The 14,503-nt window shown below is 40.3% G+C and overlaps 1 protein-coding gene across 1 annotated transcript in view; it reads right to left on the reverse strand.

The window, feature by feature from the left end:
- Positions 1–5,373: 5,373 nt before the first annotated feature.
- The window catches only part of FLT4 (fms related receptor tyrosine kinase 4), a 336,901-nt gene continuing 327,771 nt past the window's right edge, over positions 5,374–14,503 (reverse strand). The window contains exons 29-30 of the mRNA XM_089670245.1: positions 11,025–11,110; positions 5,374–9,672 (exon numbers count right to left, since the gene is read on the reverse strand). Coding sequence (XP_089526371.1) covers positions 9,453–9,672; positions 11,025–11,110 — 306 coding nt within the window. The 3' untranslated portion in view covers positions 5,374–9,452. The remainder of the gene's footprint in view (positions 9,673–11,024; positions 11,111–14,503) is intronic.

A 14,503-nucleotide genomic window follows, 5' to 3' on the forward strand; every position in this document is an offset into this window, starting at 1 on the left:
GGCGGGAATAAGCAGGGATTTCACACAGAGCCTGCTCTGCTCTCACAGCAGAGAAGCTAAGGGTGAGAGGCAGCTGCTGCAGCACATTGATGATTGAAGAGGGAACTGAAGGGAGAGAGGCAAATGCAATCCTCAACACCCCCAGCTACAGGTGGTAGAGTTGGCTTTGCTCATTCAGGGAAAGCTACAGTGTATGTATAAAAGGTTCCAACCAATCCACTTTTACTCGCCTTGCCAGCACTTGCTCAGGGCCCAGGCTGTATCTGTGCCAGAAGTAAAAAAAAACATTGCTTTAAAAAATTTAGAAAACATTCAAAAATTCCCTACAAAACATAGCATAACGTTCTAAATGCTGTTCCTAATGCGTTTTGACGTTCATGCATTTGCAAACATAAGTGTGGAGCCATAAAGGAAATTTTTTTTACATCTCTTGTCTCATGTATTATTGTTACATACCATATACTACTTTTTTTTTATCTTTGATGGAACTCATAAATTAGGAATACCTAAAGGCTGTTGCTCCAAGCTATGATAGGTCTTATTGCACGCCTTACATTAGTCTCTCAAGCTAACGTGATAATATTGTTTTATCAAAGAGGAAAATGTTTCAGGCATGATCAATTTTAATGCCTTTTTCTGAAAGCTTTTCCACTGGGTGCAAGCGATTGTTTCAGGCATTAAGATCATATTGCTTTTTTTCATTCTCCATGGTAGAGATATGCACGACGGAAGAACTCATTTCGTATTTGTTCTTTAAGTTAATAATTTAATTTAGTCATTTTCATTATGTAAGAATGATTCATTTTGGAGTTTGTTTCATATATTTGGATTCATTTCTTATATTTGTTATTTTCAAATCAATTCAAAGTTCGAATTTCGATATTCAAAATTCAAATTTGGGAAGATGGCTGTAGTTGTACTGTTTTATTCTATTCTTTTCTAAGATTTTCTATTTTATTCTATTCTTCTGTATTTTAATCTATTCTAGTCTGCTTTCTTCTTTTCTTTTCTATTTTATTCTATTCCTTTCTATTCTGTTTTATTCTATTTCTTAATTTTCTATTCTATTGTATTCTGTTCTATTCTATTTTATTCTATTCTTTAAAGCAGCCTAAGTAGGAATCGTCATCTTATTTAATTTGTATTCCTTATTGCATTTATTGCAGTAGGTTTCCATTTTGAATTCAAATTCATTTTCAAATTTAAATTCATTTTCGAATTCAGATAATTCCCTTTGTTATAATTTATTTCTTATTAGTTGAAATTTGTTTCTATTGTGATTCAGAAATTCGGATACTTCCAAATCTATGAATAATTAAAATTTCATTAGAATTTCGATTCGTATGGAAACGAACTGCACATGCCTACTCCATGAGGATAAAAGCCAATGCTATAAAATCAGGCATTGCTTCTGTCATGTTATTGGGAACATTGTTGAACATTTGTGGTTGAAGAAGGTTAAATGATATATCAAAACACAATGTGCTCAACCAGTCAACAGGTGCCTGATGCTGATGGAAGCCAGACTTTTTTACACCCTCAGTGCCCAATATTGATTGGAGCTAGACTTTTCCACACCCTCAGTGCCTAATACTGATTGGGGTCAGAGTTTTCCACACCCTCAATGTCTTATGTTAAGTGGAGTCAGACTTTTCCACACCCTGTGCCCAATGCCCCCTCAGTGCGATGCTGATTGGAACTACGCTTTTAAACGCCATCAGTGCCTAATACTGATTGGAACTAGGCTTTTCCATACCCTCAGAGCTTAATACTGGTTAGATGGAGCCAGGGTTTTCCACACCTTCAATGTCTAATGCTAAGTGGAGCCAGGATTTTCCACACCCTGTGGCTGATGCTGATTGAAGCCAGTCCTTTTCACACCCACGCGCCTGAATGTTGAGTGGTGCTATGATTTCATGCACCCATTTATGTAGAAGGTAATGCCAACCTGAGGAATTTATATGCAACATGTGCTGAGCCCAAAGAGAGCCAAGTTGCTTGATATCTGTCTGTGACAGGTTGGTGTTTGCCAAGTTGCCTCTGCTGTGTGTTGGTGATCCTCAACCGCCTTCAGCTTTAAGTTGTTTGCCAAGTTGCCGCAGCCAGTTATTCCCAACCACCAACTATTTGAATGAGGTTCTGCTTCAAAGGGTTATTTTACCTTTATTCTACTTTTGTGAGTGATGCACATTGAGGCACACAACCACAGCAGAGGATTTCTTATACAGTTGCAGCCAGCTCTATGGGAGTACTAGAGCTGCTAGCCAGACTCTGCAATGACTATTGAGCTGCAGGATGAATCCTGCTCTGTCTCTGTTTTTTTATGTTTTAATAAAGGGGCCTACACTTTTATACAGAGAGCACTATCTACCATATTTTGTATATCCTTTCTATGGGCTACATTTTTCTTATTTTAGAGCTGATTGCTGATTGGAGAAACATCTGTGAGCCAGTTACCTCAGCTGATTGCTGATTTTAAAGAGGAGTAAGTATCATAAGAGCTTTCATATTCTGAAGGTCTATATTGCAACATGAGCGGCCAGATGCACATTAGGATTTTTTTGTGGACATTGGGATGAAGAGTTTTTAATGATATATGGCATGGACTGACATCTGCATGGACCATCTAAAATTGGTGCATTGTTTTGAATTTTTCAATTTTGATTAGGATTTCACTTAATTTGTTTGTTAGAGCAGCACTTGTGGTTGTATATAAGTAACATAACTTGCTTTAACCATGTGTGCCTTAAACATCAGATTTACATTGCATTAACGTTTAAAGGCCACACACAACTACACAACTATAATACTTTTGCCAGATGTTTTTCTGGTCCTGTTGGGGAGATTTACCCTTACTGCCTGTGCCCCTATAACTTGGCATCTGGACATGTTTGTTATAACAATAACAGAAACACAAACAAATATAAACTCCTTTTTTAGTGGAGCAGAGAATGGTTCAATCTTCTGCCATGTTTTTATAGCTGTCCTCCTTCCTAGAGTAGGGTACTGTAGAGAGAATAAACCCTCACTTGCTGTCCTGGTGACAACTTGGGTGTCATGATGAAACAGACTGTCAGTCACCATCTTTCTAATTTTAGTAAGTCAGAGATCTTATCATTCTCTATCCCTTCAGGTATGCGTACACAGTTGCAAATCTCGTTTCCTTTTACCTGGTGTAAGACTTCCTTAAAATATCTGGGCATCTATCTTCCCAACCATTGTTCCCCACTGTCTACTGCAATTAGGTCCCTTCGCTCAATACTTAATGGACAGACCTTGCAAATTGGGATTGGGCCTCCTTTTTCTGGATGGGCCATGTAAAAATGAATGTTCTGGCCAGGATCCTTTTCTATCTTCAAATGGTACCTATCTTTTTGCCCCGGTCCTTCTTTTCCAGCCTCAACAGTCTATATTTGCGCTACCTTTGCAACAAGTAGAATCTATGATTGGACTTTCATATTTTGAAATGATCCAAGTGGGTGGGTTGCATGGGCATTCCTGCCATATGCCGTTACTATGAGACCATGACCCTACAGAGGATACTAAACTGGCACCACCATGTAAAGGATAAACTTTGGGTCCCCCTTGAAAGGTTTCTTGCCGTCCGTAATCTGTCTCATGCTCCATGGCTAGCTAGCTTGTACAGGGGGTTAGCTGATCTCACATCTCCTACCGCTACCCACACCCACTAAATGTATAGGACAGGGGCAGCTGTCTCCTTTTTTTTCACCTCACCCCTCTGGGGTTTTCCCTTGGTTCCCTTCTGGGGAACACCTCTCTTTCTTTTGGTCGTGAGTAGTGGATGGGGAGGTGAGATTCGGCAGGTTTGTCCAGGAACAGGGTTTGCACTCTCTTTGCAACCTACAAAAGCAGTATGGGTGTTTCCCTATGGACGCTTGTCGCTAAAGACAGCTTCACCACTTTGTTCATAGCTTGTCCTCTAAAATTCTCCCACTGTCTACCCTAATGCCCTTCAGGAAGCTTTGTGTGTCGACCACCCCAATCCCCAACTCCATCTCGGTGTTGTACAGGATGCTTGAATTGGAGGAGCCCACTGAGAATCCTCTATACAAACAGGAATGAGAGAGAGACTTGCAGCATGTTTTCTCAGAGACCCAACTTGATCAATTGTGCCGTTTAACCTATACCAGCTCTGTTGACACTAAGATGCAAGAAAATAGTTTTAAGCTCCTCACTCGCTGGTATAAGGTCCCTTCTAGACTGGTGAGGATTTATCCATTCTTAGAAGGTTCCTGTTGAAGAGACTGAGGCCAACATGGTACCTTCTTAAGTATATGGCGAGAGTGCCACAAGCTATGACCTTATTGGCAGGATAGTAGAGCCCAAATCAAGCTGATCCTGTACATTCCTGTTTCACCACTGCAGTTTTTACTCCATGTACCCTCAATTCCCAATTTACTGGAAAAAGACTCAGGTTCCCTGCCGTGCTGACTGGTTATAACTGGTGAACAATATAATGGAGATGGTGGAATGGATGGCCACATGTAAAGGTGGATACGGTAAGTTCTATGCTATCTGGGCCACATGGATCCACTATACTTCAGGAACTCCATAATCTCCTATGCCTGTGCCTTCGATTCCTCCGATGGTGCCGGTGTGAACGCAATCCACAGCTTTTTTCTTTCTTTTCTTTTCCCTATAGGTTGTAATAAATTTTAACCAGTATTTTTTAGCGTCTATGATCTGATCTGATTTGCTGCTTATGCCTATTGCACAGCACCCCACCTTTATCTGAGTGCTCCTAAATTGACTTAACTTTCAATTTGTTTTTATTTTTGTTGTTTTGTCATGGATGCTTGTTTGTCTACTCACTGCAGCACCTGCTGAATAGCTGCTGAGAGTGCATGCCATTTGATATGATATTCCTTTGGATTCTTACTAACTGTGGTTTTTTTGCATTGGGAAGTCCAGGGAACCCATGGTTTGCGTACCCCACTGTCTGACCCTCTTGGCTAATGGATCCCAATGTTTCTGTCACAGGCATTTGCTAACCCAGACTTCTCAATCCTCTCTTTCCTACACACCTGCCATATCGGTTGAGTTTGGCACCTTTAGAGGCTTAGCCCATCATTGTTTGGGTAACATTACGCTCGTGTACAATTTTGTAAGTTGTATGTCATGTTCCTTTCTTTGCACTACTTTAGTGTACGGTGCTGTCAGGAGAATATGAAGCAATGGACAGTCAATTGGACAGGGACAATACCAGCTATACAAATTTGACAAAGGCTCTAACTACTATCTACCCTAAAAAAGGTAATGGCGTAGCTAGGCTTTAATATTTTATCCAGGCTCACACATACTGTGATCATAGAAACTGAAAGACACAAAGGACATGAAAAACAGGCCACTAGGTTGTATACTAATAATATATTTATATATAAAGGTATATATTATATCAAAACAGGACAAGTATCAGTTTTATATAGTACATAGAAGTAACAGTCCGTGATCAGAAGGCTTCACTTTGGAAAGGGCTCAGTTGGTGCACAAAGTAGGTAGATGGCACAGCATTGTATAGTTTGTCCCTCAGGGATGGATGACAGTAATGTGACATGGTCAACCAGTCATGTTCCTAACAACAAAGTATCCAAGTCCACCGTTGTGGTCTTCTAAAACAATAGTATTGTACAATAATGGATAAGACAATTCTGAGCTTCCATTTTGGGTTCTTGGCAGAACTGCATTTACAGGCAGCGCTGTTTGGACTTCTGTTAATGAAGCATTGTCCATTATTTATTTAAATTTCACCTTGAGTGGAAGAGAGTAAACATAACATATCCAGCTTTTTGTTTGCTGTCTGGGCAGGAGTTGAGATATTATAAATCTTCCTCTTGACTGCAGTTCACAGTGGATTAGAAGTATTGGGGAATCTGTGGAAACAGTGCCTTGTACTGTACACATAGGGAAACCTCGGCTTTTCATTGACCGGTCACCTGCCTATTGCAGTCAGGTGGCCTGAACAGACAAAAATATGACACCCTACTATACATTTCACAGCCTCTTAATTATACAGGATCCAACAGCATTACTAGGACAAAAATGATCGACAGAACTGAACTCTATTACCATCATTGAGTCTACATGTGCCATTCAATGTACAGTCGGTAGTAAAGACAAAGATCTGATTACTGAAAATTTACTATATGTGCTGTCATGGTGTCCCTCTCAATTTCTTACTTGTGCCAGAGATCAGCAAAGAAAACTTTTTAGACAGAGTCTTTAACCCTTCCCTACTTTATCCAAAATTAAATAGAAAGATTTGGCTTAGCTTAAGATTTAGTATTATCCTCAGGGCCCTGCTACTGATCTGTCCATACTAAAATGGCATTATTTTTTAGGTTTCACAAAGTACCTCTATTATAAAAGTCATGGCAGTGTTATCTTTGTGTTTATAGATGGATTGCACATACTGAAAGACATTTATCATCCATTCATTCATTCAGTGCACTCAGAACACTTGACAATGTATGTGCTTTCCAAAAATGTGTTCTGTTGTTATGAACCTTACAAAGTAGTAAAACGTATACACAGGGCTTTTTTTCAGAGAAAATGGGTGTGGGAACTTAACCACGATCCCCCCCCCCCACACACACACCCTCCAAACAGCATCAAATAGTGGGTGTGGTCAAATGTCACTACCAGTGGGAGGGTCTTAAAGGGGCATTAAATACCAGTGGGGCATTACATACAGAGTGCAAAGTTTGGGGGGAGGGGGGGGGGGTTACACACAGATTGCAGAGTTCAAAGGTGTGCTACGTGCAGAGTTTGGGGGTATGCTACGTACACAGTGCAGAGTTCAAGGGTGCGTTGCATACAGAGCACAGAATTCAGTCTTCTTCTACAGCTGCTTACCTCTGCATCCCCCATCCACATCTCACTTTCACCCCTTTCAGCTCTGTTTTCTACATGCAGCCTCCCTCCATTGCCCACATCTTCTTAAAAGCTCCACCATCTTCCACCTGTCTTGTTTTTGTTGCTGTATTAAGGTAAAGCACCCAGCTGGTTCTAGTACCTCCCCGCACACTGTAGGTAGCTCTGCCTCTCTCAGTTGCAGGGAGAGAATGCAGTGGGGGTGTCAACATCTCCGTCATCTTCATCCTGTACACACTGGGAGCTGCTCAGGAGATCAGATCTGTGGGAGCCGTTGGGAGACAAGCTGTCATGTGTAAACACAGAAGCCAGACTTCTGCACTTACAAGTGATAGTGGTGAGCAGGGAGCAGAGGGTCTGACTAAGGGGTCCACCAAGTTCCAGCTGAAAAAAAGCCCTACGTATACAATATTGCTTGTTGGTAATAGATACCTCAGAAGGAAATACAATGCAGGGTAGAAATATGTGCAAACAGCAGAAACTGCATGTTTTTCACAAAGCACAAGATCTGGGAATGTCCCCCACTGTATGGACTATGAGTATCCATTACTTACTTGATTAGATTATTTTAGTATTGTTATTCTCTGTACATTTGTATTGAAATATTATAAATCACTGGACATTTCCACATTGACAGTTATTGGGATTTTTATTTAACAAAGTTTATTTTAAAATTTTCAATTACCCTTTCTCCTTTTAGAACAATTAGCAATCTATTCTGTTAAAGGAGAAGTACCAACTTAATACTGAAACCGTGTTTGTGCAGGACATGCAAACAACTGATGTTATTCTAAATAAACAGATGTACCAATCTTCCTGAATTGGGTAAAAGACTCCCGTTTAGGTAAAACTAAATCCCTATATCTAAACCCAAAAAGAAAATTGAATACATTTACACAATAAAGATAAGGATGTCCGTGGTTTCTTTTCAGCTCATGGGATGAGACAAGGGTGCTGCACTTCTAGCAAGATCAACTGGTATGTTATTTACTTGCTGAAAATGTTCCTAACCTGAAAAGTGAAAATGAATGTAGCCACTACATCTAAGGACCAGTAAGCTAAAATATATTACATTTTTAATTTGGGGTTTAGATATGCTTTAATGAACGTCCCCCTTTCCAAGAGTATTGGTCCAACTCTAGCCGTTAGTAAGGCAGCCAATGAGATCTCTGCAGCTGACTTCACAGCTTCTCCAATCACATGCTGCTATAAACCATCCACCAGAGAAATGATTGGTCACCTAATACTGATAGGAAAATGGCAGTTCCTGATCTTCTTAACACAAACAATAGGTGGTTAATAAAGAATCTCAACGGATATCTTATCTTTGTTTCCATGTACATGCTCAGAGATTGGCTGAAGTTATGGAAATTGTTTATATTGTACAAAAGTAGCTGTGTATAGGCACTTTGTAGGCCATTGTAGTCTGATTTCTTTTTATATTCTAAAGAAAGCAGCAGGAAAATTGAGACTCATGTGCTTGCCTTCATAATGGAAGTGGTAGATACAGAGTCAGGACCTCCAATTGGGGGTTCCTGAGTCACTAAAGAATAGATCTAGGGAAGAGTTTTGTAAAAAAGAAGTGAGACGAGAGTTGCATCTCTTGGTTCTTCCTTTGGGGCTCTGCTGTAAAAGGAGCTGGGGCTCTGAGTAAATAAACCTTTTGGCACAGAAATATGGGGGCTGCTATTGCTGACCTCTAGTTCCGTGGTTATTATACTGACCTTTTGGCTTTAATTCTTTCTGGAGAAATTATGAATATCAGGAAATCCAAGAACAGATAGCGGTTCTTTCATATGAGGTGTGTTGGGACTGTGCTGGGCCCTACCCAGTGTGGTCCCAAGGCAAGACAAGGCAAAAAGCCTTGTTTCCTATGGGGACAGTTTACACTACTGCGCTGCAGACCACAGACCTTAATGAAATGTCACTTAAGACATTTTAAAAAAGTTCTAACATCGACATGGTTCTTTCCACACCAGCTTCCGTGTAGTCAATGCAGCTGCTGGTGTGAAAAAGCCCTCAATTGCTTCTTTGTTCTGGATCAGGGACTCAGATTATTGAAGGTCAGCATGACAGCCAGACAGCTAGCATTTGCAGAACTAATAGTCTGTAATGGCAGCCTCAATGTTTCTCTCTGAAAAGGTTTCTTTGAAACATAGATGTTTTTCTGCAAGGTACAGGATCGGCATTAGAACTGTTTTTGAGCGATAGATTTTTGTGGCTTAATAAGTCCATTTTAGAAACTGTACATCAGACATTATACAGAAAAATTGAAGATAAACCTTAGCAAGTGTGTTTTCCTTGGAGAATTCTGGAAAATCTGTGACAAAACAAGTATTACAGTCTCTTATTATTGGTTTAAATTGTGGTCATTTGTCTATAGTTTAGGTTTTGTTTTAGTTCAGTGTCCAGTTTCTTTTCCTTGGTAACAAAAACAGAATTTTCCAGATATCTGTGGCTGGGCCCTTGTAGGACGGACAGTCATCCATTTTGTTTTCCTTCCATGTGTAATTAGCGTTTACTGCTGAGTATGATGAGGAGTAAAAGGCTTCTGAGGAGATTCAGTTTTCATCAGAGAAGAAGGAGGCATGGACGATCCCAGGACTGGCAGAGCCTCCAGGGGGAGTGAAGCTGTCCCCTTCTGAGTGTTCTGACAGCTCTCCGTATTCACTGTTATAAAATGTTTGCCCTCCACTATAAAATGGGTATGAGGGGTGACTCCGGTTCTGGGGGGATGAACAGCCTGAAGCTATATCCTTGTTTCTACGGGAGCTTTTACTGCTGCAAAAAAATACATTGAAGAAAGTATAAGAATCATTCTTACATAATACACTACACTGAATAAGGCCATATTTCATGAGGCTAATATTTTCACTGCCACATAAAGAAATGTACCCTTACCAAATATTCCACTGTAGCAGCCATCTTTTGTTTGGACAATAAAATTAAAAATTGCAGTATTTATTTTCAATCATTATCACATTCAGAGTAATAAAAGTTTAACTCCTGTTAACTCCTTATTTTTTTAAGCTTTGAATAGAGTGGAAATATTTAAAATGTTGTCATGTTTTTATTTTTGTCTCTATGGAGATTTTCTCCTTGTTTTCTGTCCTTGTGACACCCGTACAAGAAGTAGGTGATGCCGTTGTAACCAGGACAGGAAAGTATGGACAGCAATACACTGCTAGCAGGAATTCTAATCCTTTCCCACTCTGCTAAACATGTGTTTTTGTCTATGTTTCTCTCGGAGAGACTTCTCATTGCTTTTTATCCTGATAGGAAGTGAGTGAAAATCTTTGCAGAAGGCACACAAATGACAATAAACACCTAACAGAAGTTCTAATCTTCCTCACACTATTAAAAATCAAATAAACCTTTATTGTTGGAGTTGGGCTTTAGGCTCAAAGGAGAAGCATGGCCAAGGCTTTTTTGGCCCTTCCTCTCCCCCCATTTAGTTCTGCACTCCTGTGATACATATTTAGCTGATAGAGCCGGTCCAGGCTCTGTAGGGATCCTGACAATAATGTCAGGAAGCACCCAGTTGCCTGACTGGCAGCCAACTCAGCCTTTCAATGCACTGCTGAGAGCCTAAGCGAGATCCCACCCTCGCCACAATCCGGCGCTCCAGTAAGTGCCAGAGAGGCAGAACACAGACTGCTCTGTGCTCAGAGGGGACTTGAGAACTGAGTGATCAGTGGTCTTTGATTGCTTAATTCTCGGTGTAGAGGTGTTGGGGGGACAGATGCAGCATTGGATTATCATAGGTGAGTATAAATGTTTATTTTTTTTAAATCCTGCACTGATCTTTTAAAGTTTACATCTGCTTCAGAAAAGTACCAGGGAAGCAGGTTGAGGCTCACTAATCAGTGATATACCCAAATGGTAAAAGCCACATTGTACAGTACCACCAGCCAAATTTTTATTATCACTGGCTCACGGAGCAAATGCCGTGTCTATGCTCTGCTGGTGAAAGGTCCTGGCACCTAATGTTCAAGGTTTTTCTGTACAGCTAATATTTTATGCAGTGTGATGTCTCAACAGGTTGACAATCATTACTGGGATAACAATTCTGAATATATCATTATGCAAAAATGTACTAGCATGACCTAGGTGACATAATGTGCATCAAATACCTGAATCCCCCTTCTGTCCTGTGTCTGTTCTCTATCTTCTCCAGTTCCTCTGAAGCCAGTACCATCCCACTGTCAGTCTGATTGTCCTGTTTACATAAATAGCAAGAAGAGAATATCATGATCAATAGGTTAACAGCTATTAAACTCAAATCAAGGTAGTGTTCTTTAGTGTTAGAACCAGCTCACCTTTGTATGGATTCTGTTCCAGCCTGATATGTATATGGTGGCACACATATTTGATTGTTATGTAGACAGTCATGTGAAAAAGTAAGAACACCCCATACAAATTGTTGCCTTTTTCAATGTGATCGAACAGGCAAACATTAGATCTTCATTCAAACAGTCCATATACTTATATGGGTGCCACATAAAATCAACATGATATATTCACTTTCCCTTTTCTAAACTCAAGAAAATACAGATTTGTCACATGGAAAAATAAGTGCAATCCCACATTTAACACCACGTATATAAATGGAACTAGAATCATGTGTTCCATATTAGGTAATAATAATTGCAACCTCCTTAGAGAATATCCAGGTGGAAACTCAGATATCTAGGGTCTGGTGCTCTCTTTCTTATTGATGTGCGTGGTATCATCATGCCAAGATCAAAAGAGCTCTCTAAGGCCCTCTGAAAGAAAAGTTGTGGATGCCTATGAGTCTGGCAAGGGATTTTAGGGCAATTGTTCCACTGTAAGCAAAATAATCTACAAGCGGCATACATTTCAGGCAACTGCTAATTTGTCTAGGACTAGTCGGTCCTGCAAATTCAACCCTGGAGCTGACTGATGCTAAAAGGACTCTTCAGGAATTCCAAGGTGTAATCAAAGAATGTACAGACAACTTGGAACGGCTGGTGTCAATAGCTTGCATCAACAATCAGAAGGAGATTGCATCAATTTAACCTACGTGAATGGTGTGCCGGGAACAGGCTGTCTAAAAAGAACAGACCTCTTGTACTAGGGTGAGGCCATCTCTCTGAAAGTTGAACTAGAAATGGATCTTTTAACATGATAATGATCCAAAACACACTAGCAAACCCGCCAAAGAATGTCACAAAAAGAACTAAAGGAGAGTAATGGACTGGCCTATTCAGAGCCCCCATCTGATTTCCAATGAAATGTTGTGGAGGAATCTCAAATGGGCAGTTTATGGAAGGAAATCCAGAAACATCTTGTAACTTAAAGAATTTTGTCAGAGACAATGGGCAGTTATGCAAAATGCCTACAAGACATCATTTATTCTAAAGAGGGAAATACCGAAGGTGTAGTTACTTGCTCCACAGTACACCATTACATCTATTGATTTTTTTCAAACTGAAAGGGCCAGTTTTCCCTGTGATTTTATTTGAGCAGTGTTTGAATGAAATTCTAATGTTTGCCTGTGCAAAGATGTTGAAAAAGTGAACTATTTTTCATAGAGTGTACTTACTTTTTCACATGAATGTACATGCTATGCTGAAAAATGTTGCATAGAGATTGCACTTGTTTATAATGAATTCTACTGATAAATCAAAGTACACATACAATTATTATTTAAGTTTAAAACATGCAAACAAATTCATGGGAGTTAAAGCATTTGTAAAGTCTTTTTTTTCCTTTAAAATAACAAACAGGTCTATACTTACCTTCTCTTTGTAATGGTTTTGCACAGAGCAGCTCCAATCCTCCTCTTCTCGGCTCCCCATCCGGTTCTCCTGGCTCCTCCTCTTCTTTGTGCACCACCATAGGAAGCTGCTTTCTATGGTCGCACACCTGCAGGCTCAAGCAAGATCAAAAGCTAGATCAAAACCAGGCTCAAGCAAGTATAAGGGGGGTTGGGGGGGCAGTATGCACAGTAAACATTTTTACCTTAATGCATTTCCTGCATTAAGGTAAGAAATGTTTTAAAGTGTTACTAAACCCAGGACCCTGCATTCACTCTATCTGGTCTATCACAGTACACACAACATGGAAATGCAATTATTTTAGTATATATAAATTGCTACTGTAAATACCTTTTCTCATCAATAGTTAGAGCAGTCTTGTGACTTCAGCAGAGCACTGGTTAAAGCTTGTAGGAGGAGTTTTCTTTTTGATCTAGGAGGATGTGAAAGTCCTGACCCTTTGTCTGGACAGTGCTGATTGGCCCTGTGCTGATCACATGCACTCTCCCAAGAAAAAAAAAAAAACCTCTAGCAATACACACCAAACTGAGCATGTGCACGTGACTACGGATTCAGTCTGTATCAGGTGGTCATTTCAACAAGAGGAGAGGCAGAGAAGTCAGGATCAAACAGCCTTTTTACACAGTGCAGCGGATTAACCCCTTAGGTTCCACAGTGAGTATAACAAGCATGCTTTACTGCATATACAGACTGATTTTACTGTTGTGGGTTTGGTAACACTTTAAGCTTTATAACCACTTTAAGCAAGGTAGACATGGGCCAAATTTCATGTACCATTGCAGTGTGTGCCACTGTCTGTTCAACATGACTTAATGATTGGTTTCTGTTGAACATTCAATGGTGTTTTCTGGTGGGAAGGGGGAGACTGCACATGCCGCACACATGGGCAGCACAGTGGCTAAGTGGTGGGTAGCATGGTGGCTAAGTGGTTAGCACTTCCGCCTGGCAGCACTAGGGTTGTTAGTTTGATTCCCAACCACGGCACTACCTGCACAGAGTTTGCATGGTCTCCCTGTGTCTGCGTGGGTTTACTCTGGGTACTCCGGTTTCCTCCAACACTCCAAAGACATGCTGGTAGATTAATTGGCTCCTGTCTAAATTGGCCCTAGTATGTGTATGTATGAATGTGAGTTAGGGACCTTAGATTGTACGCCCCTTGAGGGTTAGGGACTGATGTGAATGTACAATATATATGTAAAGTGATGCATAAATTGATGGTGCTATATACCTGTAATAAATGACCTCCTATACAAGAGAGCAGGTGTATGCGACTGTGCCTTTGTAAACATGGATGCTTTTTTGCATGAACACTTACCCACACATGTGCATTAGACGTATTTTCCAAACTGCAAAGTTTCATATTCGGAAAAGCATGTGCAGGTAAATAAGCCTCTGCGAATACAGCTATTCTTTTTTATTGCAGGCATGTACAGCTCCCTGGGCTGTGTAATGCCTGTGTAAGCCCCATGTGCATAAACCTAAGCATGAGAATGGAACAATGTTGTTTTGTAAAAAAGGATATGTCATTTTTACTAATTAAAGTGTTACTAAACCCCGGACCCTGCGTTCACTATATTCGGTCGCACACAGTACACAGAACATGAAATGCAATTATTTTAGTAAATATAAACTGTTAAATACCTTTTCTCATCAGCAGACATGTGACTTCTATCAGTACCAGGTGAGTACTGGTTAATCTTGTAGGTGGAGTTTTCATTCTGCTCTGACTGTCCTATGAGGCTGCATGACCCCTGACCCTCTTTCTGGACAGGGCTGATTGGCCCTGTGTTGATCACATGCACCCTCCCAAA

The sequence above is a fragment of the Staurois parvus genome, unplaced genomic scaffold (genome assembly GCF_062004578.1).
Source record: "Staurois parvus isolate SC_StPar_1 unplaced genomic scaffold, SC_StPar_1.0 ptg000088l, whole genome shotgun sequence".
In the NCBI taxonomy this organism is placed as follows: Eukaryota; Metazoa; Chordata; class Amphibia; order Anura; family Ranidae; genus Staurois; species Staurois parvus.